The following is a 27,903-nucleotide window of genomic DNA, read 5'->3' as shown; positions in this document are numbered from 1 at the left end:
AGCCAGGAGCTTCTTCCTGATCTCCCATGGGGGTGCAGGGGCCCAAGGACTTGTGCCATCCTCCACTGCTTTCCCAGGCCATAGCAGAGAGCTGGATCTGAAGTGGAGCAGCCAGGTCTCGAACCGGCACTCATATGGGATGCTGGCACTGCAGGCCAGGCATTAACCATAGCACTGGCTGATCATAGAAGTTTTAATGATAGGAATTGGATTTTTTAAAAAGATTTATTATTTATTTGAAAGTCAGAGTTACACAGAGAGAGGAGAAGCAGAGAGAGAGAGAGAGGTCTTTCATCCAATGATTCATTCCCCAATTGGCCACAATGGCCAGATCTGTGCTAATCCGAAGCCAGGAGTCAGGAGCTTCTTCCGGGTATCCTATGTGGGTACAGGGGCCCAAGGATTTGGGCCATCTTCTACTGCTTTCCCAGGCCACAGCAGAGAGCTGGATTGGTAGTAGAGCAGCCGGGTCTCAAACCGGTGCCCATATGGGATGCCAGCACTTCAGGCCAGGGCGTTAACCCACTGCGCCACAGTGCCGGTCAATCAAAGAAGTTTTAATGATAGGAATTGGATCTTATACTCCTAACTTTTTGGTATGGTGTTTTCATGGTGAATAATAAATATTTAATTTCCTATTTTAATTATGTATTTATAAAAATCCTTATGCAAAGCCCATTTCTTTCTGCATATCATGGAACGTCTCATAGGCTGCTAGATTCGATTTCCAGTTTGTCTTCCTTCTTCCTCACAAATGATGATTAAAAGCTTTCTCCTGGAGTTCCATGGAATTCATCTCACCATTTTCACTTTGCAGCACTTTTTTGTTTTCCTAACATTTGTAAGTTCAGCTTTTACTGTGTGTATGTACCTCTTCTTATGTTTTCCTTTTCTCCCCTTTCAGCTCTGCCTACCAGCTGTACAGCACTGAATATGGAAGGTTCTAGTCAATGTTGATTGAGATCACCCCCACCTAAGCATTATTTAGTTAAAAGGCAGAGAGGGAGGGAGGGAGAGAGAGAGAGAGATCGAGATCGAGATCTCATCTGCTGAGGCTCAGCCAGGCTGAAGCCAGGAGCCCAGAACTCGATCTTGAGTCTCCTACATGGGTGTCAGGGGCTCAGCTACTGCAACCATCACCTGCTGCCTCCTAGTTGTACATTAGTGACAGAGAATGGAGAGCAGAACTGGGACTTGAACCCTGGCATTCTGATATAGGATGTGGACATCCCGAGTGGCATCTTAACCAGGAGACCAAACACCCACCCAAGATCTCTTTTAACCAAAGTTGCTGTGGAGTCAATACAACTCAGTGTTCTAAAAAGGGTGTTCCTATCTACTGGTTCACTCCTAGGTGCTTACAATGATAGATGTTAGGCCCTGGGCCACAGCTAGGAGCCAGGAAACTCAATATGGGTGTTCTGCATGGGTGGCAGGAACCCAACCAAATACTGGAGCCATCACTGCCATCTCCCAGGCTGGTGCTGTCTGATCTTCAACCACCATGACTGACTCTGTTTCCAAAACTTAAGCTAGGCTTATCTCGGGTCCTGAGGAACGAAGTCCAAATGCATGGGAATCTCATGGGGCCCCTCTAGCTCGTGTGCACAGAAATGGCATAACCTCAGCCACCCAATCTGTAGCAGCTGTGGTTCTGATACAGGCAGTGGGCAGAGTCAGCTGTGGCCTCTGACAGGTGGGAAGCAATGCGGCAGAATTGGGTCTCTGCGGATGTTTATGACTTGCGGGTATTGCTTCTTGCAGTCAGTCAATCTGGAGCCATAACTTACCTGCACACTCAGTAAGGAGGTGGGTGACTTCATTGCCAGTGAAGAATTGCTAGCGCAGTCTCCTTGGAGGACATTACATCATAGGTCAAGGAGTTTCAAATGTTCCAAAGTCATTCTCCCTCCAACAAAACAGTTTTCTCTAAACAACTTTTCTTCAGTTGTAATTGATGGAACCAGGTCTTTGACAGGCAGTTCTTTAAGGTGCCCTGCCCCCAAAGAGAATCTCTTTTAAGGAATACCAGGCATTGGTCTGTGCTTCTGCTTCACATTTCAAATGGGGAGCCACACTGCCTTCTCTGCTGCACAAACCCATGTTCAAGATGGTAGTGTCCTAGAGTAGCTCCTTCTTATTCTTGCTCTGCATATTGGTAACCTGAGGGGCATGTCACTCTGAACCCTGGTGGGCCAGCAGGAACACTGTACCCTCTCTCCCAGCCTCTGAGAGGTTTGGCTTTGTTTATCCTGAATATTAGGATATTCCTAACACATCTGCCCCAAGCCTCTGAGAGCCACAGAGATTCCTGCCTACCGGGACTTGATGTTGGTTATTTTAAAAACAACTTTTTTTTTTTTTTTTTTTTTTTTTTAAGAGGCAAAGAGACCGAGGGAGACAGAGCTCAGACCTACTGGTTCATTCCCCAGATGTTTACAGCGATAGATGTTAGGTCCTGGGCCAGAGCCAGGAGCCAGGAAACTCAATCTGGGTGTTCTGCATGGGTGGCAGGAACCCAACCAAATACTGGAGCCATCACTGCCATCTCCCAGGGTCTGTAATTGGCAGAGAGTTGGAATTGGGTGCTGCAGCCAGGAATCAACCCAAGCACTCCGGTGTAGGATAGAGGCACCTTAACTGCTACCTTAAGCACGTGCCTCTGTGTTTCTTGTTTCAAATTGGGAGATCGTACACTTCTCCCATACACAGCCTTAGGCATGTCATTTAAATATGAGAGTCATTCAGAAAGTTCATGGATGATGGAATTAAAAGATAAATTTATTTTGGTGCAAAACAGCTTTTTAAAATCCTTCCATAGCTTTTTAAATTTTTTAAAATTTATTTATCTGAGTGGTAGAGTTACAGATAGAGGGAGAGACAGAAGGTTCTTCTCTCTGCAGGTTCACTCCCCAAATGGCCACAATAGCTAGAACTGAGACGATCCAAAGCCTGGTGCCAGGAGCTTCTTCCAGGTCTCCCATGCTGGTGTAAGGGCCCAAGCACTTGGGCCATCTTCCACTACCTTCCCAGGCCATAGCAGAGAGTGGGTTCAGAAGAGGAACAGCCAGGACTTGAACCGGCACCCATGGGATGCTGGCACCACAGGTGGAAGCTTAGCCCACTGTACCACAGTGCCAGCCCCCATAGCTTTTTCATAGTACAGATTTCCCATGAACTTTGAAGACCCCTTATACTTTATGTGTGCCATTTTTATTCCTGTCCAGGAAATAACTCACTTCCTTTAAATTGGACAAATAGTAGTTCCCCACGGATAGCTACTTGGCATTTCAAATTACTGCCCTCTGAGTCCCGTGACTGCTTTTCAGCGAGTGGATGAATTTTGCTGCAAGGTACCAAATTACCCCTTAACTCTGATTTATGGGGCTTAGTATACCACAATAAGCCACGACTAATCTGTCTAAAGATCTGCAAAGCAGTCATTTAAAACAGTTTTAGCAGTTTTCTGTAACACATGGGGCATACCTGGAAGTCGCAGCCTGGTCCTCACGGGCTGGCTTTTGTCTTCCTGTGGGGGAATATTGATTGTCCATATAACTGTAAAGCCCCATAATGAAAAATTTACCTTCTAAAAATAAAATCCCCTGTCTGAATGCTTTTCTGCTGCTCATGACTTTTAAAAATAATTAAGTCTTCTTGTGTATGTATGTATTTGTTGTTGTTGTTGGGGTCACGATTTTTTTATTGATGCCATCGTTCTAATTCATTATTTGCTGTTTGAGAATCATTGGTTGCATCTCACTGTCAAATTGAGGCAGCAGCCTTTAAGCTTTCTCGCTTAAGCTGGGAGACAACTTGGGCTGCAAAAGCATTGGTTTTAGAGACACACAGGCCTGGCTTTGCATCCTCATTCTGCTTCTTAAAACCTTAGCGACCTTATAGAAGTTATTTAAACAAACCAAATCTCAATAGCAAGAAAATCTGTAAGAGGGGATTCATCACATCTGCCCCCCAAGAAACCAATATTGGAAAACCCTGCCCTCCTGAGAGCTCTGGGTCGTCACCTGCTGGAATTTTCCTTTCCTCACAGAACCTCATTTGATCTTCGTTTAACTTGACTCCAACTTCCTGGTTCATCGGTTACATAATCTTCTCACTGAATAGCTCAGGGACATGACCTTCCTGGTATTGGAGGAGCTCTAGACATTGACCTGTTTTTGTGTTGTTGGTGGTTCTGGGGTTATTCCAGGAGGCTTCTCTCCTAGCCTCTCTGAGAACAGAACCCTGGGTGTCACATGATCAAGGCACGGGCAGCCCCAGGACCCTAGCCAACTCTGTCAATTATTCTGAGCAGTGTGGGTAGCTCACCTATCACGACCAGCAGTCCATCAATCACCTCGATGAGTAACCAGAGGGATTTTCTTAGAGTAATTTTGTGCCTTTCTGGGCTTGCTTGGTTCTGTTGTGCCTATCCAGCCCTCAACATTGGGCGGCAGCTGTTTCTACACAAGAAATTGGTCCACTGCTTGGCTGAGTCCCACAGCTGAGCCTACAGGACTGCAGCCCACTGGCCTCCAGAACACCATGGCTTGCTTCAGGGAAGCCACAGTTCCTTATCTTTTCAGCAAGCAAGCTCAAGTTCAGCCTTCTTGCCAGATTCCACAGTGGTCACCCGGAAAGAAGACTGTCACCAGTGGAAGACTGGACAGAAGTTTAAGTCTCCAAGGGTTCTTTAGAGAAGAACCAAGAGCATGCTTTTCCTGGGAGTGAACTCTTTAAGATGTCTGCTGACTGGTCTGTGGGGTCCCTTCTTGTTAGCAGAGGATGTCCACGGGGTGCCTCAGCGCCCACTGGTGGAGGTCTGGGTGTGCGACCTGGCCGTCCCCTCCTTCAGCAAGTTCCAGGGGTTTCTTCAGTGCCCTTCCTCTTCTTCCCTGACCATATACCTCCTGCAAATGATTTTTTTTTTTCTCTACAAGATTTTTAGGTTATTGCTTTCACATCTTGGCTGGCTGGGTTGAGCAGCTCACTCATGCATGATTGGTGATTGTGAGCAAAAGGAGAGAGCTTCTGGGAGGGTGTTGTGGCATGTGAGTTACTGTGATGCTGGCATCTCAGATCAGAGTGCTGATTGGAGTCCCAGCTGCTCCACTTCTAGTCTGGCTCTCTACTAATGTATCTGGAAAGGAGGCAGAAGATGGCCCAAGTGATTGGGCCCCTGCCACTCACTTGGGAGACCAGGTTGGAGTTCTAGTTCCTGGTTTTGGCCTGGCCCACCACTGGCTGTTACAGTCATGTCAGGGAGTGAACTAGCTGGTAGATGATCTCTTTCTCCTTTGTCTGCACTTCAAGTAAGTAAATATTTTAAACAATTTTTTGGAGAGAGCTTTTGCTTTTGAAAAGCACTGGGCATGGGCAGATTGGCTCCAGACATATAAGGAAGCCTTTGACCACAAACCCAGGGCAGAGGGGGAAGGTGGGTGCATGGGTTTCTCAAGCCCTGGTATTTCACAGTTCCCAATGTCTCTGTCTCCCCTACTCCCACCAAATAGATTTTTATCCAATTCGTTTAATCCGGGAGTGAGCAAACTATGGACCACTCCCACCTGTCTTTGTAAGTAAAGTTCTGTTGGAACACAGTCACTCACACTGAGTGGATTTGTCTGTGGCCACTTTTGGCCTACAGTGCAGGAGTTGCAGGCTTACTGGAGAGACCAAATGGCCTGCACAGCCAAAAGCATCTAGTGTCTGGTAAAGACACAGGGAGTTTACTGACTTTGATCCATTTCATCCGTGAGAGGAACTTCAGAAAATTCCCGCAAGAATGAAATAAAAGATAAGCTTCATGGGGCTGGCGTTGTGGTACAGTGGGTCAAGTTGCCATTTGTGACACCTGCTTCCCGTATTGGAGCACTGGATCGAGTCCCTGCTGCTCTACTGCTATCCAGATTGATCCCTGCTAATGTGCCTGGGAGAGCAGCAGAACATGGCCCAAGTCCTTAGAACTCTGCCACCCATGTGGGAGACCCAGATGGAGTTCCTAGTTCCTGGCTTCTGCCTGCTCCAGCCCCAGCCAGTGTGGCCATCTAGGGAGTGAACTAGTGGATGGAACAATCTTTCTCTCAGTCTCTGTCTCTGCCTGTCTCTCCCTCTCTCTGATATGTGGACATATCATCAGGATCTGAGTGAGATCCCTGTTTTTTAGAACCCAGTTTCGAGAAGTGTGCTTAGCCACTGAATGTTGTTCCATGGGTTGTGCAGGTGGTTTCTGAGTGTTGCTTTCATGCATCTTTTCTTGGATGGATCAACCCGAAATTTTCCTTACGGATTTTGGATGCCTTCAAGTATGTGATCCTGATTTCAAAAGGCCTTTAGTGTTTCAATGGTTAAAAAGTCTCCTTGAGATTGTCCCTTTTTTAAATAACTCATTGCCTAACATAAAATCTTTATTTTGGAATTGTTTCAGTTTTATAGAAAAGGTGCAAAGAGTTCCCTCTTGCCTTTGGGTTGACATCTAGTGTTAACGTGGTACCTTTGTTTAATAGAATTAGCATTACACAGAGCTGTTAACCAAGTGACAGGCTTTAGGTGGCTATCCCCAGTTTTTCCACTAATGGTCTCTTTCTGTGCCAGGATCCAATCCGAGACACCACATTGCACTTAACTTTATTTTTTTAAGTAGTGAGGTCCACTTAATACCTTTATAATTTTTCTTCTTTGGTGTAGTTTAGTTGCCATCATTTCCAAAAGAAAAATGATGCGTGATGATGTAACTATGGAAACCAGAGGCAAAATCTGGCTCAGACATCAGAATTGTAATGAGGACTTTATTTGCTGAGTGTTTGCTCTGCTGTAGTTACTGCTAGGTGCTTGGCACCTGTTACGTCATTTAAATACTGCAGTGACTTGGCCTTTTAATAATTACTTTGTCTACTTGAGCCGAGGAAGCTGAGCCTAGAGAACTGAAGTTACTGGGCCGTGTTTCAGTTACAGATGGTAGTCAAGGGCAGGCTGATAGTGCCGGCGGAGTACCAGCCCTGGCAGGCACCTGCAGTCACTCACTGTGGCCTCTACAGAGTGAGTGGGATGCATCCTATTATGTACTGAGAAGGGAGCTCCCCTGGGGAGGTTCAGAAACTGCAGATGGACAAGTAGTTTGCAAACTGCAGTGCAGGCTTCAGGGCCCTGGTCTCTGTAAAGTGGTGAGTTTCCTGCACTTGGAATTGTTATGAAAATCCTCCAGGAGCTGTTCCCTGCTCCCTGGGTGCCTCTGTGCCCTTCTCATATTCTGTCCCAGCTCAGCCACTTAGAAGCACTTGAGGGTATGAGCTTCGTGCTACCTAGTCAAGACAGGGTTGAGGGTGCATTGGTGTTTGAGAGCCGTGTGTAGCACAGTGCTGGACTGTGGGTGTGGGGAGGTGATGATGACACTGACAACAGCAGCATCTGCTCAGGGTGGATACCACCTCCTCCAGAGAGCCTTCCAGGATGCCCTGCTGGTGGTTAGGTGCTCCCTGCATGTTCCCTGTGAGGGCCTGTTGGTACTCACCATGCCACATGGTGACTGCTGGTTGGCCATTCCCCGCTTACTTGACTGGCTACCTAGGAGAGTAAGTGGGTCCTAGTACTTCGGGTGTGAATGAGTCCATTCCAGACTTCCTACTGGTCGTCGAGGGCCTCCTCACCCAGTGCCTGTGAGCTGTGGTTGTTTTTTGTCACACGCGTTTGATTGTCTCTGTTTCAGTTCCCCCTCGACCAGCTCTCTGGCAAACGGCCAGTGTGCCTGCTGTGGCATCCTCCTTCTCTGGCACGTAAGGACAGCCGTGGCATGTATTTGAACAGACACTTGCCCATAATGTACAAATCTACAGCATTTCTGAGGCCCTTTGGCCAGGACGGCTGTTCTAGAACATGCTGCATGTTTCCCAGACTGGCGTGAAAGATCATTTCACTAAGATGTCAGCTTCCACTCTGGGCCCTTGCAAATGAGGCTTTAGGATCCTCCCTGCACGATCAAATCCTTCTGATTTGATCATGGTATCCTAGAGTCATGGTCAGATAGCTTGCTAGTTGGAGGAGTCTGTCCCTTCAGAGAAGCAGACGTTTCTCTTCTTGGTCTGTGTTTTCTCCCTGCCATACTGCTTGAGTTTTCAGTGATGCTCTGTGCTCCAGGAGCCTGGAATCTGGCGTTTGCACCAGCAGCACTGCCCACAGCTCTACCCCTCTGTGCCATACAGGAAAGGCGTGTTAGGTGCCGGTGTTCCCTGGGACCAGTGCCGCTGGTGTCGGGTTTGAACAGTTAGGACCCTAACCCTCCTGCCGCCTTTCTGGATCCTCTGGGCTCTTCAGCTGCCAGAAAGTTTTTAATATGCATGGAGTGTGAAGTCTGGTGCTGGGCAAGCCCGGGTCACAGTTTGAATCAGAAGCTGGTTTGTTGAATGGACTGCTGGTTTGTTTCGTTTTATAGAAACCAACTCTAACGCATACACAAAATGCATACCTAGCCTCCCATTCTAATTTCATGTTTCGGGGTTTTTTTTCCCCCCTCCTTTCCCCCACTGCAAGACCTCTGGGCTCTTCCCCTGAAATGCAAGCCTGTTTGTCCAAAGCAGGAGTGCTGTTTGTGTAGCAGAGCCGGTCGTTTTCCCCAGGTCCTCCTCCGCCCACCCTAATGGGGGAAGCTTCACTCAGCCTTAGGGTTGTAGGCAAGCGGATGTTCGGCGTGTGTGTTTTCAACACTGTGTTAACAGTTCGAAGTCTCCCTGTGTTTTCAGGCAGACACCCTTGTTTCTGGGTGTCCCCTTTCTTTGTGATGGAAACAGGTCCTCCCACCCAAAGGAAGGTTTAGATGCTGGTGCTTCTGCACTCAAAGTCTTGCTTTCAGAGAAAATTCTTTTAGCTGAGATGACAGTGAACAGATATTGCTAGTTCTCTTTATTTCTGGTTTGGTAAATGTGGTTTCTGAGCTCTTGGGGGGGGGGGGGGGGGAAGAGCTAATTTCTTCCCTCATTTTTGTAAACCACAACTTGGCTTTCAAGAAATTTGTGGCACTTGGGTTCTTTTTGTAATTCTTTTGTAATTGGTCAGTAGAATTGTGGTTTATGCTCCTGCCAACCTTACTAATCAAAAATCCATCATTAAAGGAGCAGCAGGAGAGAGAAATTAAATAGGCTTTTACAAAGTTTAAATTTGGGAAGTGGCAGGGCAAGACACTTGGAATGTTTTATTTATTTACTTATTTATTTTATTTATTTGACAGATAGAGTTACAGACAGAGAGAGAGAGAGAGAAAGGTCTTCCTTCCATTGGTTCACCCCCCACATGGCCGCTACGTCCAGCGCACTGTGCCGATCCGAAGCCAGGAGCCAGGTGCTTCTCCTGGTCTCCCAAGGGGTGCAGGGCCCAAGGACTTGGGCCACCCTCTACTGCCCTCCCAGGCCACAGCAGAGAGCTGGACTGGAAGAGGAGCAACCGGGACTAGAACCTGGAGACCATATGGGATGCTGGCGCCGCAGGCAGAGGATTAGCCAAGTGAGCCACGGCGCTGGGCCCCACTTCGAATGTTTTAATATGTATTTTTTTAGGGGTTTATTTATTTATTTGAAAGTCAGAAAAAGAGAGATGTTCCATCTGGTGGTTCACTCTCTAAATGACTGCAATGGTCACAGCTGGGCCAGGCTGAAGCCAGGAGCCAGGAGCTTTTTCTGGATCTCCCATGTAGATGTAAGGGCCCATGGATTTGGGCCATCTTCCACTGCTCTCTCAGGCACATTATCAGGGAGCTGGATCAGAAGTGGAGCAGCCGGGACTCGAACCGGTGCCCATATGGGATGCCAGCACCATAGGAGGCAGCTTTACCTGCTACCCCACAGTGCCAACTCCCCTGTGTCTCATTACATTCTAGTATGCGGTGCACTTTTTGCTCTGACATCAACAATCAGTTGTGACCTTTGACCCAATGACTTTCTCAGCCCTCTGAACCACAGGGACAAAAAAAAAAAAAAAAAAAAAAAAAAAAAAAGGATCAAAGTGACTGTTTTCTCAATTCTCCCAAGGATGAGGCTGTCAGGGACTGAGAAGGGTCTGAAAGTTTTCTTTGCTACCAAATGAGCCTGCCACGGCTTCTTGAATGCTGGCAGAAGGCATGGGATGCCCATCAGAGCTGGAAGCTCTGCCAGTCAGCATGATGACAGTAGCCAAAGGATCAGTGTTTTCTTGCACGAGTTCCCTAAGTCATGGAACCTGGGCCAGCTGACACCTGTATGTGGGGTGTGGTAGGAGAGGACGCCGGGGCTAAGATGGCCCACGTTTTCCAATGGGCAAGGCCTTTTCTTTGCTCTGGAGAAGCACACCCAGTCTCTGTCTTGCAAGGCTGTTTGCCCTCCAAATGACCTTGAAGAGCTGGTCCTGAGCATAGGCTCCTCGGGCCTCTTGCTTGCTAGATGAACAGGAGCACGTGAGCCCTGTGGGGGTTGTCTCCTACCAGATGGGTGGTAGGCCCATTCTTGATGCTTGGAGGAGATGGTTAATTTGTCATGTACACACATGCCTTGGGGCTCAGCTCTCTTTGGGAGCCCAGGTTCAGGAAAATCTTCTCTCTTTGCTACGGGCTGCCCTGCCAAAGTGTCCAGTGTTTCTGCAGAATGCTCACAGTCAAAGAAGGGAGACGACCAGAAAATCAATCTCTCTCTCTCCCTTTAAAGATCTGTTTATTTGGATGCCAGAGTAGGTGGGAGACTCAAGTTCTTGGACTGTCTTTTCTTGCCTTCCCAGGTGCATTAGCAGGCAGCTGGAGAGACTCGCACTGGAGCTTGGATATGGGACGCAGGCCTTGTAAGCAGCAGCTTATTGTGCTGTGCCACAGTGACAGCTCCAGAAAGTTTCTTATTAGCCCAATATTTTTCTCTATGGCTTTTAGAGAAAATATAGATATTAATTTTTAAAAATTATCTGTTAAAAAGAATTGATTGTTACACTCTCCAAAATTACCCTGGTTCTGGAAAGTAGCAGTTATGTCATACGTCTCATCTTTACATTTAATTTCCCTTCAGTAAAGTATGGACAGTTTGAAGATGTGCCTGTGAACTCTGGCCTCCCCTGACCTCTGCTGGAGGGAGAAAGGGCTTGTTTGATGATTGCACTGCATTTATTTCCGCGCTTCTGTCTACACATAGGCACACTGCAGTCTCAGCGAGGTGGTTGAAAGGTGGTCATGGGGAACTGGTCCCAACGCTGGATGACAGACACGCAGATGTTGAGTAACAGCAAAAAGACCATAGAAAATGAACGAACAAAAGGGCTGATGTTGAGAACCTGATCCTGAATGCCATGCCAATCTGAATTCCTGCTTGGGGGATAAAATGGAGAAAGGTTGCGGCACAGACCCCTCGTGTCTTTCGCACCTGTTCTCCCTGTAGACCTTTTGCTTTCTAAAAACTAAGAGTATTTTCCCTTTGCAAACAAAAGCAAGAATACTGAGAGGTTTTTTTTTTTTAAGAAGTGAAGGTTAAGCAGATAGCAGCTATAAAATTTATTTTTATAGGGCCTCATAAATACAGCTACATTAGTGCTTTGTCTTCCTGCCATGGCTGTCCTCCCTCTGCGCAGATGGACAGCCGTGATTGCACTGTGACTGTTGATGAGTGGCAGGAGTGGAGGGGGTGTGGCGAAGCATCCCTCCGTCTGCAGCCACCACCGTCCGAGGCCCTTGGATCAGTGCCCGGAGATGAAATGGCGCTTGTTTGGCTAACTGTGGCCTTAAATTCCCTGTTGGAGTGTACTCAGCCTTTCTCCCCCCTCCCCTTCCTGATTAGTTAGGCACCATTAAAGGCTCATTTTCTGCTAAAGAGACTAGTGGCTAGTGATACAGATCACTTTGAGATTGGTAGGGTTCTTGGCTTCAGATCAGATAGGTTCTGTGACTCCCAAATGAATGGCCAGGTAGAGGGGTTGTAAGTAAGTTCTCCGAAGAATAACGTCGTTTAAATGACTCCCCTGGTTTTCTGACCATAGGAGAGGAAACCTTCCGTGTATTAAATATCTACTGAGTCAGCTGACTTATGAGATCCGATTTGAGTTTTAGAACGTCAAACTGGGGTGCTCAGCTGTGGGCCCTCCACCTGGCTTTGTGGGGTCTACAGGACGGGATTAAAGATCTGACCTCACCCCGATGCAAGAGAAATGTCTGCAGCCACAAGACGATGGCTGATCCCCACTTGCTCGCCCATTTAAGAGGTCCACTAACACATCTGCAGTTTGGGCTTGTGACTAGTTTTGAGATTGCTGGGATCTGTAGTTGGGGCTGTAGTCCTGGGAAGGTACTGAGAAGACTCAGGGCCTGCCAGGTAGAAGAGAGAAAGAAGTTAACACCCTGGCCCTGTAGGATCGGGATGTATGTACAGTGGATATCGAGCTACCTTCATGCTATTAATCCTGTCCTTCCAACTTGCACCCTCAGCCCAAGCCAGACCCGGTCATCCATGGTCCAGTGGCTTAACCCACAGTCTCCAACCACTCCAAGCTCCAACCCAGCTGCTACTCCTCCTTCAACCCTGTCATCACCCTTTGCCCTCCCCCACGTGACCACTGCAGTGGACAAGCCTCCTGAAAGGTATGTGGCAAATGACATGGCTGGAGTATGATGGCTACACAGCAGTGGCTCTGGGTAAGCAGATTCCTGTATTGCCTGCTGGAGGAGACCTGCTCAGCTCCCACCCAGTGGGGAACGGTGCCTTGCCTGGAAGAGACTGCTTAGCTACCCACCGCCCCACCCCCGTGGGGGACGGTGCCTTGCCTAGGAGCTGCTGGAAACTGTGGAGTCTTTTTGGTGCTGGTGGTGCATTAATGAAACTGCTGAATTTGGAAGCTGTTCTTGTACAAGAATATACATCCGTTACCTTCTTTGTGTTAAAGGAAGGCACACTGGGTGCTGGGCGTGTGGATGTATAGCAACGTTTAATGGCCGGTTCCCTAGAGCACAGAGGGGCCGGTTCTCAGCAGGCCCCTGCACCTGTGGCCCGGCTGAGATAGCGCTCATCTCAGTGGCTTCCCCTGCTCTGATGACGTGGGGCACTTCCCTCTGCTGGGTTCTGGATCTGTCTAGAAGCATGGCTTCCCTGCTTCCCCAGTGTGCTCTTCCCAAGATGGCACTGATGATTTAAAAAAAAAAAAAAAAAAGATTTGTTTTATTCATTTGAAAGGCAGAATTATAGAAGCTTGGGGAGGAATATACAGAGAGAGGTCTTCCATCTGCTCATTCACTTTCCAAATGGCCACAATGGCCAGGGCTGGGCCAGACTGAAGCCAGAGGCAGCCCAGAGCTTCCTCCAGGTCTGCTATGCACACTGCGTTCCCAGGCCATAGCAGGGAGCTGGATTGGAAGTGGAGCAGCTGGGAATCTAACCAGCGCCCATGTGGGATGCTGGCACTGCAGGTGCTGGCTTTACCCACTATGTCACAGCCCCTGATAACGATTTTACAGATGGTATGAAGCCGAGCCTCATGTGTCTTTCTCAGGCTGGGGGCAAGGGGCTGTAACTAAAAGAGGCCTGAGTCAGAGGCGCAAGCCCCTTCCGGAGGAGTGTGGGGAGGAGGTGGTCATCGTAGATGGACAGGGGTCAGCACCTCTGTCTCTACATGCCGGTGCGTCTCCTCCCAGGTGACCGAAGCGCTTAGAGCGTGGCGGCATGTGGCTGTGACAGTGCCGATTGAGGGGGCAGGGCATCTTACCAGGCAGGGAGGAGGATTAAGTGAAGTGGTTCAGTGGCAGCTCCTTGAGGTTTCCCGGAGGAAAGGGTTCAACTCGAAACCTGTCACTTACTTGCAAATCAAGTGCTGAGGCTCTGCCTGGTGTTCACTTCCCAGTTAATTTCTTCTGGGGGAGGAGCTGCCCCACCGGTGACTTAGAAATGAGCTCTGGGACGTGGCAGGTGGGGCGCAGGGAGGGCCGCCTCTCTCGGTGGTTTCTCACATTCCTGTTTGTGCCTCTGGTGTTCCCTCCCTAGCGTTATCAGTCGGAAGGCGCGAGCGGTGTACCCGTGCGAGGCAGAGCACAGCTCGGAACTGTCCTTTGACATCGGAGCCATCTTTGAGGACGGTAAGTGCTGGGGGTGGGAGCACCGTGGGTGGGCTCATTCTGGGAGCCCAGTGTATCTCCAGCACAAGTTCTCGGGCAGTCCCGGGTGGCGTGGATGTCCCCTGACACTCTGGCCAGCAGAGAGCCCACCGTGTGGCTCCTGGGCAGGGAGTGCCAGGCTCCTAGGTGCTAATCTGAGTTATTCTGCAGCCTTTCCATTCCCATGCGGTGCTCCTGGTGGAAAGAAGCCAGTGCCACTCGGGGTTAGGAAACATTGGCGGTTTGTACTCCAGTTTTTTGTTTTTTTCCTTCGTTCCCCTAGGCTCCCTAACCCAACTTCGTAACAGGCTTCAAGTTGGCCAAATCTGAGTTATCAGAAAAGACTACTGTGCCCGGAAAATTTTTGATGCTTTGTCCCTTGTGCTTTGCGGTTGTGCTGCTTTGAACAACATGTGATCTCCACATGGGACACACTGGCTTTGCGTGTTGAGGTGGGGGGTGTCGATTTTCATGTAAGTGTTGGCTCCTCACACACATCTAGGAGCTCTGCCTGGCGTCAGATTTCCAATGTGTCTCCCGTGGCTCCACGAGAGTATTTTCCCCATACTCTTGATTTCTCCTCTCCTCAGTCCTGCTCGTGATGAAAGTCACTGGTTGCCATGGAAACCGTGATGCTGTGTGTGGGTGGAGCTCCCCGGAAGAGTTCTGGGGGAGCAGCAGGAACCTGAGATCCTTGCCACGACGCGGTGGGTTCACCAGAATGTTTGGGATGGAGGGAATACGTGACCACAGCGCGTGCTGGCTGTGTTGTCGGCAGTGTAGCACTTGCTGACGAGCGTTCTGCAAAAAGCAAGTTGCCCCATTTAGAATAGTTTCTGATATGCACGTGGTATGTGCTCTTGGGAGCCGGAGACTTGCGGTGGCTTCAGAAAGCAGCAGCCGCAAAATGCCACGTAGAAGAGAGTAACACTTGGTGGAGAAGCACTGCTCTTGCAGTAGAAGCAAGGCCGCTGTCCTGTCACTGTCCCTGTCCGTTCACACAGCTTTGCCGGGAGAGCGTGGTGCAGTAGCCACCCTCCTCCAGCCTGTTAGATGTCGGCGTGCTGTGCTGTGAGAGGGAGAGCCGAGGTAGCAGAATTGCAGCTCAGCCGCCTGAGAGGCGGTGATGAACACACGCTTTGTGTGAATCGATTTGTCTGGGAACCTCCGAGGTCCCCTGCTCGATCTTGTTTGTGTGACGGTTACCTTGGTTAGAACATACCTGTTAGGATGTCTTGGGCTGCAGGTAACACACACTGACCCATGAGACAGCATTAGCTGACACAGTCAGGAGCCGGAAAGGAGAGAACTCTGTAGAGTTACTTAATTCATCTTCTCAGAGATGTTGTCAAAGGTCAACGTTTTTCCATCTCTATGTTCAAGTGTTCCTGGCTGGGTCCCCTGCGGGGGCAAAACGGCTGTCACCGTTCTGAGCATTGTGGCCACACGCCAGATGGGGTATTTCATCCTTGTGTGAGAAAGCTTTTCCAGAACTTTCTCCCTAGTTTCCCAGCCCTTGTGTCTCAGTAGCCAGAACTGGGTCAGAGCACTGCCTTTGGACCCATCACCAGCAAGGACGTAGACCAGGGAGAACCACAGTGGACAGACGAATCTTCCCTGGGCTCGGTGGTGTGGTGAGTGCCAGAGCCTGCACCAGAACCACATCTTCCAGCGTGGAGAGGGTGGGAGAGCGTGGTCAGCGTCTGACCAGGGAGAGTCAAGTTCTCCCTCTCTGAACACCCTGGATGCCTTGCAGGGATCTTCCTAAGAGAGTATGTGTCTGTGTACACGTGCATACAGTCACACGGGGATGGTCACACACACCAGTTCCTCACCGTGGTTTTGGAAGAGGAGAGTGATGGATAGCCACAGACAAAGGATTGCTATTGTTAGTTGGAAATTACAAGAGGTCCTTCAGAAGTTCATGGACAGTGCATGTTATGAAAAAAAAAAAATGTGCGTGGATTTGCTCCAAAATAGTTATCTTAAATTCCACTTTCCAGAGACATTTTTAAGTTCTCTCCTCCCTTGTTGGTGATTAGACTCCTGCTTTTCCACTTCCTGAGTGACCCTGCACAGCTTCCTCTGCGCCGTGTCCTGGGATGTCTGCAGGATTCAGGGCGGGGTGCCAGGATGACACCGGGAGCCACTGGAAGACAAGGCTTTGAGTGCAGTAGCCTTGTGTGGAGGCTGTGGCTGACCGCGTGTCACCCTGGGTGCATGGGTGTATGCCATGGACATGTCTGCGTGTTCAGCCAAGTCATGTCTTCCTTGGATTCAGCGCCCTGGGGCGCTGGCATCCAGCTCTGTCTGGACTTGCTGGCTGGGGCACCCCGGGTGTCTCCACAGTCCCTCCCCAGAGGCCAGCTGCTCCGAAAACGCCTTGCGGATGTGTTGACACTGTCTCCCTGCCTGAGCGTGTGAGTGTCTGGTTTCATGGCAGCCGCTCATCTTGCAGGTACCTCGCCGATTGTTTTGTGGTGGTGCACATAAGTACCGCGGGAGGCAATCAGAATAGACGTCATTGGACCTGCTGTCCTTAGGGGTGGTTCCTGCAGGGCACAGCAAGTGAAGGCCCTTGTGTGCGGCTCCGTCTTTTTTGTGCAGGTTCACACCTTCATTTCCAATGCATAGTTGATTTCTCAGCTGGTTGTGGCTTGGGCTTGCCCAGAACGTGGCCAGCGAGGCCCTGCCCCAGTGGCTGTGGGGTTTTCCTATCTTGACAGCTGTGGGGGAGAGAGCAAGATGGGCTGGCCGGTCATCCACCCTCCGCTTCTGTGGAGCCGGCCTCCGAGTGGCCACTGTTTACCGCTCAGCCCGCAGGAGTGGCGCCAGGAACCAGCCACACTCTGTGTTGTGAAACACCCAGGACGGTCTAGTCTCCCTGTGGTCGCTGACCCTGTCGGAATCTTCCAGCCTTCAGCACCACTCTCACACTGCAGGGTCGTCTTCTTCTTCTTCCAGGAAGCAAAGGAAATCGGTTTATGGCGTTCAGTGGCCTTTGGAAAAAACAAGCTCCAGGTCAGAGTGACCCCTGGGCCACACTCGTCAGGTGGCTTGGAATAGAGACAGCCGCGAGAAATCCTACACCCGAGTGTGGAAGGGAAGGCGGCTTCACTCGTCAGGCTGCTTGGCGGCCGTCCCTTGCTCCTTCCGTGTGGCCCAGACTTGAGCTGCGAGTTCGGATTCTAGCCTGCGGATCGCCTCTGTAGGAGACACAGCCGTTGTTTGCGGGTTACATACATACTGTGTGTGTCCAGTCTGAGGGCAGCCATGGCTCCTGTGAGTGACAGGGAACCTTTCCCTCTTCTATGAGCCCCAGAAACGCCCCTCTCTTGTGGCCAGACTGTACTGCTCTATTTCCAGACAGACAGCCCTGCAGCTGTCCACCCTCCCCTGAGACGGGCAGAGCCAGCCCTCGCCAGGGCTGCCCGGCAGAGCTGGCACACACTGGGTTCCTGCTGCCCCAGGCTCTTTGCTGACCTCCACTGTAGACACTGTCTGATCTCCCCAGTGCTTGGGGAGCAGGTGTGGACAGATGACTCCTCACAAGCCTCCAGCAAGCAAACCTGAAAGGTCTTAACCAGAGACAGAATGATCCTTGGGAGACAATTTGGCGTTATCTTGAGAAATGGATCGTGAATATATCCCCACAACCCAACAGTTTTGTTCCTAGATATTCCTGACGTGAGGAAACCTTAAGAAAAAAAAAAGTTAAGTACAAAAATAAGTAGATGACGACTGTATGTCATGGGATTCTGGCTAAGCTCAGAAATCGGCAAGATAAATATCAGGGATGTGTACTTGTGTATAAAACTATTTTAACCACAGTTGGTGAAAGAGAATGAGAAACACTGAATTCTAGCCACTGAGGGTGAGGTAGAGAGAAGGGGCAGGGCCAGGACACAAGCCTCCCTACTGGTCACACAGTAGTTCTTAAGTTAAATGTGAGTTCCCGGTGTTCGCTGTATCATGATGATTTCATTCTTTGTCTCACATATTGTTTACATTATACTGAGAAGCCTGCATCGTACTTGGTTCTGACAGCTCGCTCCTCCCAGATGATCACTGTCACCAGCTCCAGTGTTGTGTTGTTAGGGGATGGCAGAACAGGATGACATGGTGGAACCACAGTGAGCCAGGGGCTCACCGCCATCAACACGGCCAGGATCAAACAAGTGTGTCGGCGAGGATGTGTGGCAAGGGCCCTTGCTGAGGGGAGAGAGGGGGGCAGCACTGGGGAGAGGGTGCAGAAGATGGTGCAGGGGGTCCTCAGTCAGCTAATCTGAGAATTCCTGTAGGACCCAGCACTTGCATTGCTGGGTCTCTACCCAGAGAAATCGAGAGCCAGGTCTTGAACAGATACCTGCAGACCCGCGTTCGTTGTAGCCTCGCTCACAGTGGCCAGCAGCAGCGACCCCAGAAATGTCCCTCGGAGGATGAGTGGATAAGCGGAGTGCGGTGTGAACATACAAAGCACCGTAGTTCAGCCATGACAGTAAGGAGAATCTGAAACATGAGGCTATGGGGGCAAACCTTGGCGTTAGTGGAGGTGACATGAGCCTGCTACAGAAGAACAAATTATGTGTGATTCTGCTTTTTTTTTTTTTAATAATTTTTGAAAATTTATTTGGAAGGCAGAGTGACAGTGAGAGATTTTCCCTTTTGCTGGGAGCTTGAGGAGGGAGGAATCTGTACAGTCTCTGCAGAAGTTCTAGAAATGGGTAGTAGTGGTGATTACACAGATTGTACGTGTCCGTCATGCCACTGAAAATGGCATTGTGCTTTCAAATGCTATGCTTTATGTTATATATGTTTTACTACCACTAGCAAAAGGCATGATCACAGGGGTGGTGGTCTAACCCTCCTCGGGGTTCACCAGATTTGCAGCTGGCCCACAGCTGCACGGTGTGTAAATGGCGGGGCAGGGTCTGTGGCTTGTGTCCTGCATGGTGCCTGGCTCAGAGAGAGTGCGCCTCAGTGCTTGCTCAGGGGCAGCTGCACTGTCTGCCTGTGTCTTGTGAGTGGTTCGTGAGCAGCTGGCTTGCCGCAGCCTCCCAGCGTGAGTGGTGCAGCTAGTGACCTGCCTGTCCCTGATGGCAGCCCAACAGCAGGAGGAGAGGGGACTGTCTCGGATCTGCTTGCCCCATTCCTTCCCATGTCCACAGCCTCCCAGAGGAGATCCGAAGCACCCTTGAGCTCTCCACACTTACGGCCCCTGGCTCCCCACCTAGCTGGCTCCATGTTTTGGTGTCTGAGGGAGAGCAGGGCCCCTGGCTGAGGTCCCCATGTGCAGGATGCAGCCCACAGGGAAATGACAAACACGGATGCGGCCATGCCTGCTGGCCCTAGCGGTGAAAGGCAGAACCCTGCCATGCCCACTGACAGCCCGCTGGGGAGAAGGCCTTGCTCAAGCTTGGCCAGACCACTTGTGCCTGCCAGGACCCCTGCTGTCATTGCTACTCTGCCCTGGGATGGTGAATTAATACATGCGTGGATGATGGACAGGCACTCCCAGAGTTTTTACCAATGGACTATGGAGATTTTTAGGCCCCATCTCAGCATTTGCCTGTCCCATGAAGCCCTGTGTGGTGCCTGTGGTTGCAGGGAGCTTGAGGGGTTGAGTGTCACTGTTCTTGGCCAGGCTGCTGGGCCGGGTGTGTCGCAGCAGCTTGGGATCCCACAGCCAGGGATTGGGCCCCCCAGAAGCATTTCCAATCCAGCTCCTGGAAGCCTAAGTGATGGCTGTCAAAATAATGGTGCTTTCTGAAGCCTACCGTAAACACAGCATGAATAACACTAGCTCTTCTCTCTTGGTCCTGCCCTGTCCTATCTTGTAGGACAAAGGCAGAGTTAGAGAGGAAGAGACAGGGAGGTCTTCCATCTGCTGGTTCACTCCCAAATGGCTGCAACAGTCCAAGGCTGAGCCAGGCCTGAGCCTGGAGCTTCTTCCAGGTCTCCCACATGGTTATAGGGGATCAAACTTCTGCCATCTTCCACTGCTTTCTCAGGCATGTTAGCAGGAAGCTGGATTGAGAGTGGAGCACCGGATGTGAACTGGTGCCCATAGGGGATTCTGAAGCTGCAAGTGGTGGCTTTACCTGTGCTGCTATAGCACTGGCCCCTAAATGTTTGTTTTTATTTATTTTCATCTACTTGAAAGGCAGATTGATACACACACACAGACGGGGGGGGGGGGGGAGATCTTCCCCATACTGTTTTATTGCCCAAATACTTCAACAACTGGGGCTAGACCAGGCCATCGCCAAAAGCTGGGGACTGCATCCAGGTCTCCCACATGGGTGGCAGCAGCCCAAGCCCTTAGAGCATCATCTGGTGTCCCTCAGGATGCATTAGCAGGAAACTGGATCAGAAGCAGAGCAGGCAGGACTAGAACCGGCACTCTGATACAAGATGCGGGCACTGCCAGTGGCGGCCTCCTCTGTACCACAGCACCCGCCCTGCATCCTCTTCTGGAGGTGCCTGGGGCCTCAGCCAGCTGCACTGAGAGAGGAGGAAGAGCACCATTAGCACCATTCGCTGTGGTCAGGGTTGCTCTGGAAAGGCAGGGTCCACGGTGAGGACATGGGATTCTGGCCTCGTGACACAGTACTGGGACGTCCTCAGAGAACACGACTGAGAGCTTCCAGCCCCCACGTGGCTTTGATCAGCTCCTTCCGGGGCCTCTCCACTCTCATTGGTTTCTGTGTATTCTGCGGCTTCCCAGCATGGCCATCAAGTTCTACAGTGCTTCGGGTTAGCAGGACGGGTTGCTTTCGTTGCCTTGTGTGTTTATTAAATTTCTCTTGAGTGCAGCAGCATAATCATACACCACACAGCTCTCAATGGGGAAACCAAATTTCACAGCAGCAGTGAAACCACAATGAAGGCACCTTGTTTAGTCCACCTCCCAAGACTGTTTGTAGAGTGAGGCAGATACAGAAAAGCCCTGGCCGAGGGGTGTGGGGTGGGGGCCTTGGACAGTGCAGTATAAGGGGCCCTGGAGTGGGACCATAAACCCTGGCCAGCAGAAACTGTTTACAGGTTGAGAAGGTGACAGTGGACGTACTCGTGTTTTGCTTTTGCAGTAATAGAGTCACCATCATCCATGGGCATGGACATCGTGTGTCCCTGCCATCCCCCTGTTATAAATGGTGTCATTTTAATCTTCGCAATGGCTTCCAATGAGCTGTCATTTTGGAGATGGAGAAAACCAGGCTGGGACATGAGGTAAACCTTGCAGGGGCACCTGCTGATGACAGAGCCAGAGCTCCAGCCAGGGCCCTGGGGACTCTAGCCCCCACCCCAGTTCTCCCCACAGTGAGGTGCTGCCTCACTCTTCAGACTGCCTGCATCTGTTGGCATTGTCCAGGAAAGGGAGTGTGTGTGTGTGAGTGTGTGTGTGAATGAAGGATTTGTCTCATGTGATTGTAGGGCCTGGCAAGACTAAAACCTGCAGGGTAGACCAGCAGGCTGGAGACCCAGGCAAGGCTCACAGCCAAGAGTGCAAATGCAAGCAGACAGCTGGTGAAAGTCCTCCGTCTTCCAGAGAGGCCCGTCTTTGCTTCGTTCACGCCTTCGCCTGGTGGAACGAGGCCAGCCACGTTTGAGGGCTGATGTCCTTTACCCTATGTCTGCTGATGTAGCTGTGAACAACATCACAGCATCTGGAGTCCCTGACCATGTCTGCACAGAGGCATCTGGACTGGCGTGGGACCAAGTCTCTGGGTCCTGTGGCCTAGTCAGGTTGACATGTAGACGTAAGCATCAGGCTGTCCCTGGAGGAGGCCGTTTGATAAGCCAAGGATAGAGAAGAGCCTGGCATAGGTATTTTGGGCTGTGATGCTCCCGAGAGAGGCGAGATCTCGAGGCAGGAGGCCATGCAGGTCCTTACCTGCGGCCTCTGTGCCTGGGGACTGCCGGCTGTCAGGGCTCCAGACCCATTGCCAGTCTGGGCCACTTCTGGGCCCTTGGCCATTATATTCCACGGCCAGCTCCTGAGCTGACCTGCAGGGCGGGCCCATACCTGCTCTCATTTGCACTTGAGGCTCCCGGCCATGGCTGGCAGCCTGTGCTGGGGCCTGTTATTAAATGCCCCTGCATTTGATTTCCACTCGCTGCTGATGGGGGCTTGGACCTTGCACCCTTTGCTGTCCAACCTGCACCCGTTCTCTTCTGTGTGCATCGCGGGTGTCTGCGGACACCTGCAGAGTGCCGGGCACTGTGCCCTGACTGATAAGGACCAGGGCTGCCCTTTTGAGCTCCCACCCAGCCTGGGGTGCAGAACAGTGCTCAGCCACTGCCCACGTGGCCTGTAAGTGCTGAGAAGGGCCAAGGAGGACTCCTGGGGCGGGGGTCGGGGGGGAGCAGCCCACCTGGCCTCTGGAGAGGGAGACTTGCCTGGTGAAGAAGCGAGGGGAAGGCCTTCCTGGCAGAAGGTGCTGCACGTGCAGAAGCCTGGAGCCCAGCTGGGATTCCTCCAGCTCATTCCCTGCAGCTGACACCAGTGACATGCCGTGGAGCAGGAGGGGCTCCAGGAGAGGTGGGCTGGGCCCGGGGCCCGAGTGCCTGTGGACCAGACCGCTGAGGAGCTTGGCTGTGACTCTAAGTGGAGGGGAAGCTGACTGAACAGCTTTGCGCATGGTGGCTTGGAAGGGGCTCCTCCTAGACACTGGGAGACCAGTCGGAGACGTGGAAGACGAGGGAGGACCGTGGTGGGAGCCCCATTGGAGCCTGTCCTCACGCCTTCTGCAGGCGAGGCTGAACATCCCAGAAACGGGCCTCAGGCTCCGCTAGCCACCCCCGTGCTGAGCCTTCGGGATGCACAGTGGTTCAGCCAGCACTCGGAAGCCGGGACGTGGGGGCATTTTGGTAAACAGTGATTTCTCTTCCTTTTCAGTACAAAGCTCCAGGGAACCTGGCTGGCTGGAAGGGACTCTGAACGGCAAGAGGGGACTGATCCCACAGAATTACGTCAAGCTACTGTAGTTCTGGCCCCGGAGCCCCCTGAGCCCCGGCTGACGCTGGCTCCCAGGCACCTTCCGGGGAGCAGCCCACAACCACCTCCACGCTCTCCATCACCACCAGCACCCCAGGGCCTGGGGAACGGGGCTGGACACCACCGCCCAGAGCTATAGATTTGTGGATCGGGAGAAGAGCGGCAAGATGAACAGGATGGACTTCTCATCTGTCAAGTGTCAGGATTTGGGATTCGTAATCACCCACAGAACAGGAAGGAGGGCTGCCTTGTGGACCCGCCCCCTGCCACTCCCACTGGTGATCACACTGTCAGACCTGCAAAGGATCCCGCCCCCTACAGCGCACCTGATGCTGAGACTGGACAAGGGACTGCACGCCTCACAGTGTTAGGCTTGCAGGGTGCACGCTTGGCTGTGGTCGCTGTGGTGCGGTGAGGGCTGTCCCTGGTGCCGGGCACTTGGTCTTGACCCAGAGGAGGCAGAGATGCTCATTTCAAGCCTGCTCCTTCCTTGAGGGCCAGCAGCGGAGCCCACGCCCACTCCACCCACAGAGCACTCCGGCGTATTTATGACAGGCTTCATGTTGGTGCTCCTCACCTGTGTGCTGTCTGCCCAGTGCCACCTTTCTGCCCCCAAGGTCTTTGTCCATGAAATAAAACAGATTTGCTACATGGTGTGTCCATCCCACTGTGGGAAAGAGATCGCAGGTTCACACCTCCTGTAACAATTTAGGGTTCCGTGGCAGCCTCTGGTGGGAAATGTGTTTTTCACTGACAGGTGCATGCTCACAGGTCTACCTTGGTGATGGGGCGCTTGCTTGTCCACAGCAGGGTGTGTTCCTGGGGGCAGTGACCATGTCTGAAGTGTGGTGTCCTGCAGGTACCTCTTCCAGCCTTGCAGGGCACCTGGGCAGGGCTGGGCTTTGTTCCCTGAGGGGTCTGGTTGGGGTGTGAGCTGTGTTGTGGGCCGGCCCTCCTGACAGCTTCCTTGTACAACTCTTCCCCACACTCCCGATGCACCTCTCTCTTCCAGGCCTCAGCGCTCAGCTCTCCCTGTGGAGTGAGCCCCTCTGAAGGGCTGTGGGGATGGCACAGGTCTGCCGAGCACTCCAGAGGAACCTGTAAGCATGACCCGAGATGTGCCCCATGCCTGAGGCTAACGGCTGTCCCCGGTGCGTGCAGCCTCTGACTCCCAGATGCAATGGGCGCACAGTGGACTTTGCCTGGGATCATGGAGCTCAGCCTCAGTGGCTGCAGCATCCTGAGGCCTGCCCTGCACCAGTGGCTGCTGGGGGCCTTGCCTCTTTCGCTACAGGAGGCACCTGCCTGGCAGACATGTAAGGAGGGTGTGCCTGTTGCCCCCTGCCCGGAAGAACTGAACGATTCAAGAGTCCGCTGCTTTGCTGGTTACCGGCTCCCAGGACTTCGTGAGGGTGTTGAATTTGAGGTCATGTGTATAGTGGGGAATGTGCCTTTGAAAATAGCAATGACAAGTTCGGTGCAGTGTAATTTACAATACCGAACCGTGGCTCACTGGGGCACATGGAGACTGCTGAGGAGCCTAGCACTGCCCTATACACAGCTGGCCCTGAGACCTAACCTTCAATGTCCTGTCTTTTATTCCCTATCCCCATCCTGCTTAGGAGCTCAGGAGTGTAGGTGGGAAGCGTGGCGTGACCCCCATCACCAAAGCCTGCAGGAAAAGGCACACCTGCTGGCACTTAGAATGGGTTTGGGCTGATATTGGGTGGAAATACCTGAGTTACTTTCCTAACTGGCTTGGATTCACAACACCAGGACATGATGATTGTCTTGCTTAGGGTCATTTTCCATTGTTCGCAGTGAGGTGCGCCTAGTCAGCCATCACCCCAGAAGTACTTCCCCCTACTTGGTAGAGGGAATTGCCGAGGCCGCACACCTGGGCGACCTTGGCCAAGATAAATGGCCTGTTCCTGCCTCCTTCCAAGGAAGAGATACCAGTGGCTTTGGAATTGAGACAGCCTAATAGGAGTAGCATGCCCAGTATATAGTAGGTGCTCAGTTAGTGGAAACTGCCATGAATGTGGCTTGCAAGTGTTGTCAGGGCCATCTGCTCTGCAAGATGCTTGTGTGATGGGAGTGAAGCCCCAGAACAGTGCTCTCGTAGCCCCCCAAGCCGCATACCCACCCACTAGTTATCTGGGGCAAAACAGGGCAGTTTCAGGGGAAGCCTGGGGGTTGTTTACCCCTGAGAATGTGACCCATAGACATCGGTGGGGCCAGGCTTGCCAAGGCCTGTGGGCAGGGAGCTTCCCCCTGGGCTTGGCCCAATGTACACTTAGTAGTGGGCTCGGGAGGGGTTCTGTTTTGCTGCAGGTCCTCCATTGTTTTCCTGGAAGAGATACGGGGTGTGTGTTTTTGTGCCTGCTGGATGGGAGTGGCTGAGCCCTGCGCCTCTGCTGAAGTCTGGTCTGTCTGCTCGGGCCTCACCTCTGCTCAGCTCCCGCAGCACCTGCTGCAGCCACGCAGCTCAGGTTTGCCACCTGCGTTTGCTCAGAGGCACGGCGGTGGTTTCGGGCAAAAGAGGGCACTCGGACTGTGTGATTCTCGGTTTTAGTGGGGCTGCAGGGTACGTATCTGATGGTGCCACCTACGGGGCCATCCTTGCTGGCTTCTGTACCTGTAAAGATGAAGCAGGGCAAGACCAGAGCCAAAGGCTTGTGGGCTGCAGCCTCCCGTACCTTTGTCCTAGCAGGAGCGTCTGCCGCTGGGGTGTGGGCAGGGATAGCAATGGGTGTCTGTGGCCGTGATGCATGTTGGACTCATTCTTTCCTTATAGGGATTGTGTAAGGACAGAGGGATTATCCTGCTGTCCCAGTGAGGTCTGGGCTGGAGGGAAGCACTGCTCAGGGTCCCTGTGCTGGTCACAGGCTCTTGTGCTGCAGCAGCCGTCTCGGGGCCAGTGGCGGACTCTGGCTGTTAGGGGTCAATTGTTCTCCAGATTGGTAAGTTGAAGTCGTAACCTCCAGGAGCTCAGACTGTGATCTCCTTTGGACATGGGATCATGAGAGAGGTAGCTAGTTCAGGTGAGCATGGTGAGGATGGGTCCTAATCCTACAGGAATCCTGTCCGTACACCAAGGGAATTGGACTTGGGGGACTCACACGTGGTGGGAGGCTGGCAGGGAGAGACGTAGCGGAGAGATAGCCATCTCTGTGTGAGCCATGGAAGTAGCCTGGACAGCTCTGCCCTGGGAGGGAGCAACCCTCTGACACCTCCAGAACCTTGGAGAGAGAACCTTGGAAAGAGAAGTATCTGTTTAAGCCACGCAGTTTGTAGTTGGTTGTTACAGCGGCTCTAGGAAATGAATGCAGTGGCTAGAAACTGTGTTGTTTGGATTAGGAACAGCATACTTTGGCAGCTGATTTGCACAATTTTGTACCTTGGGGGCCTCAAGAAAGTTACTTGGCCTCCTTATGCTGCTGTTTCATTCTGTGAGTGGAGAGGGCAGCACCGTCGTCACTGGGATGCTGTGACAGGGACACGATCAGGAAGGTACAGTGCTCAAAGGAGGCTGGCCTGAGATGGAGCATGTAGAAGGCAGGCTGCCTGCACCCTGTGGGGGTGGCGCTGAGGCTCTGGCCCCCTTTCTCCTCCCTTAGCTGCCCCTGTTTCTCCAAAAGCAGTACCCTGTGCTTGGGCTGTGCCCTGCATTGATGGCCTGTCACTGCTTCCCGAGGGTATTCTCCGCCCCTTTCATCTTGGCCTTGTCTGTGTTCCCCATTCACCCTGGGCCTGGGCACCTCGACCTGGCCACCACCTTTCTGTTTCTCTCAAAGCCGGTCCTGATAACTCCTGCCTTGGCCACAGGGTTTCTGTGACCTCCTGAACCTTCGTGAGCCACAACATGTTCTTTCCTCTCCCATGTCTGAGGACGTCGCTGCGCCCGGGTGTCCTCAAGCAGCTGTTCTGCTCTTAGCTTTATGGAGGTGTTCTCGGGTGCCTGGCTGGCTGGGGCAACCCGGCTCCTTCTCCTCCTGCTTGAATGTCTGGCTAGAAGAACACGCTGGGGATACTTTGTATCTGCAGATCACTTGATGGAAGGAAGACTTTGGGTTCTTGGCCAGGAAGAGACCTGTACCCTGTACGTGGGCAGTGAATATGCCTGGGACTCATGTCCAGAAGCTTGGTGCTTGTGTTGATGCTGGGTGTCTTCCTTGTAGGGTTTAGCAGCAAAGGGAGCACAGGCAGAGCGGGAGGAGTATGATGAGACCCACTGAGATCAGCAGGCCTAGGCCATGAAGATCCCTAGGGCCACAGAAATGGGGTCTTTAGGCCATGGAAATCTTGGAAAACCACTGTCCAGGCAACATGCACCTTGTACAGAGTATCTGCATAGCTGCTGATGCTATGTGGATTTAACCATCCCAGTCTTTGACTTTAGCCAGGATCCACGTGTGCCTGGGAACTTAACCTTGCCACTCGCCATGGCCAATGGGACAGGAGTAAACTTGATGCCATCAGAATCTTGGCAACCATCAGACCGTTCCAGTGTTTCCCAGAGTCCTGCCTCTGGCCTTCTGGAGGCCGGGAGGCCATGTGGAGCAAGGCCACTGTAGACCACACAGCTGCAGGCTGACCACAGAAGCATGAATAAGCCCCAGTTCAGCTGAGCCTGAGGAGTAAGAACTGGTTAGTCTAAGCCACCAAAGTGGAGGGTGGTTTGTTAGACAGCAGTAGCAGCAGCTAACTGCCTGCTACTCTTTGCTTTGGCTGGCGTCTTGGGCCATGCTGAATGCTGCGATCTGATCTTAATCTTCTCTTGTCCAGCGCTCTTTGCAACGCAGCTTTCATTGTAAAAACTGAACAAGCA

At 51.8% G+C, this 27,903-nt stretch overlaps 1 protein-coding gene across 2 annotated transcripts in view; it reads left to right on the top strand.

Moving 5' to 3' along the window:
- ARHGAP10 (Rho GTPase activating protein 10) overlaps positions 1-23,741 on the top strand; it is a 357,364-nt gene extending 333,623 nt beyond the window's left edge. For both annotated transcript variants that reach the window (XM_062199520.1, XM_062199519.1), the window contains exons 21-23: positions 12,419-12,571; positions 13,965-14,056; positions 22,974-23,741. In XM_062199520.1, coding sequence (XP_062055504.1) covers positions 12,419-12,571; positions 13,965-14,056; positions 22,974-23,062 — 334 coding nt within the window. In that variant the 3' untranslated portion in view covers positions 23,063-23,741. The remainder of the gene's footprint in view (positions 1-12,418; positions 12,572-13,964; positions 14,057-22,973) is intronic.
- Positions 23,742-27,903: the final 4,162 nt, after the last annotated feature.

This window comes from Lepus europaeus, chromosome 8, assembly GCF_033115175.1.
Source record: "Lepus europaeus isolate LE1 chromosome 8, mLepTim1.pri, whole genome shotgun sequence".
Classification (NCBI taxonomy): domain Eukaryota; kingdom Metazoa; phylum Chordata; class Mammalia; order Lagomorpha; family Leporidae; genus Lepus; species Lepus europaeus.
This window is presented reverse-complemented; position numbering and strand designations above follow the sequence as displayed.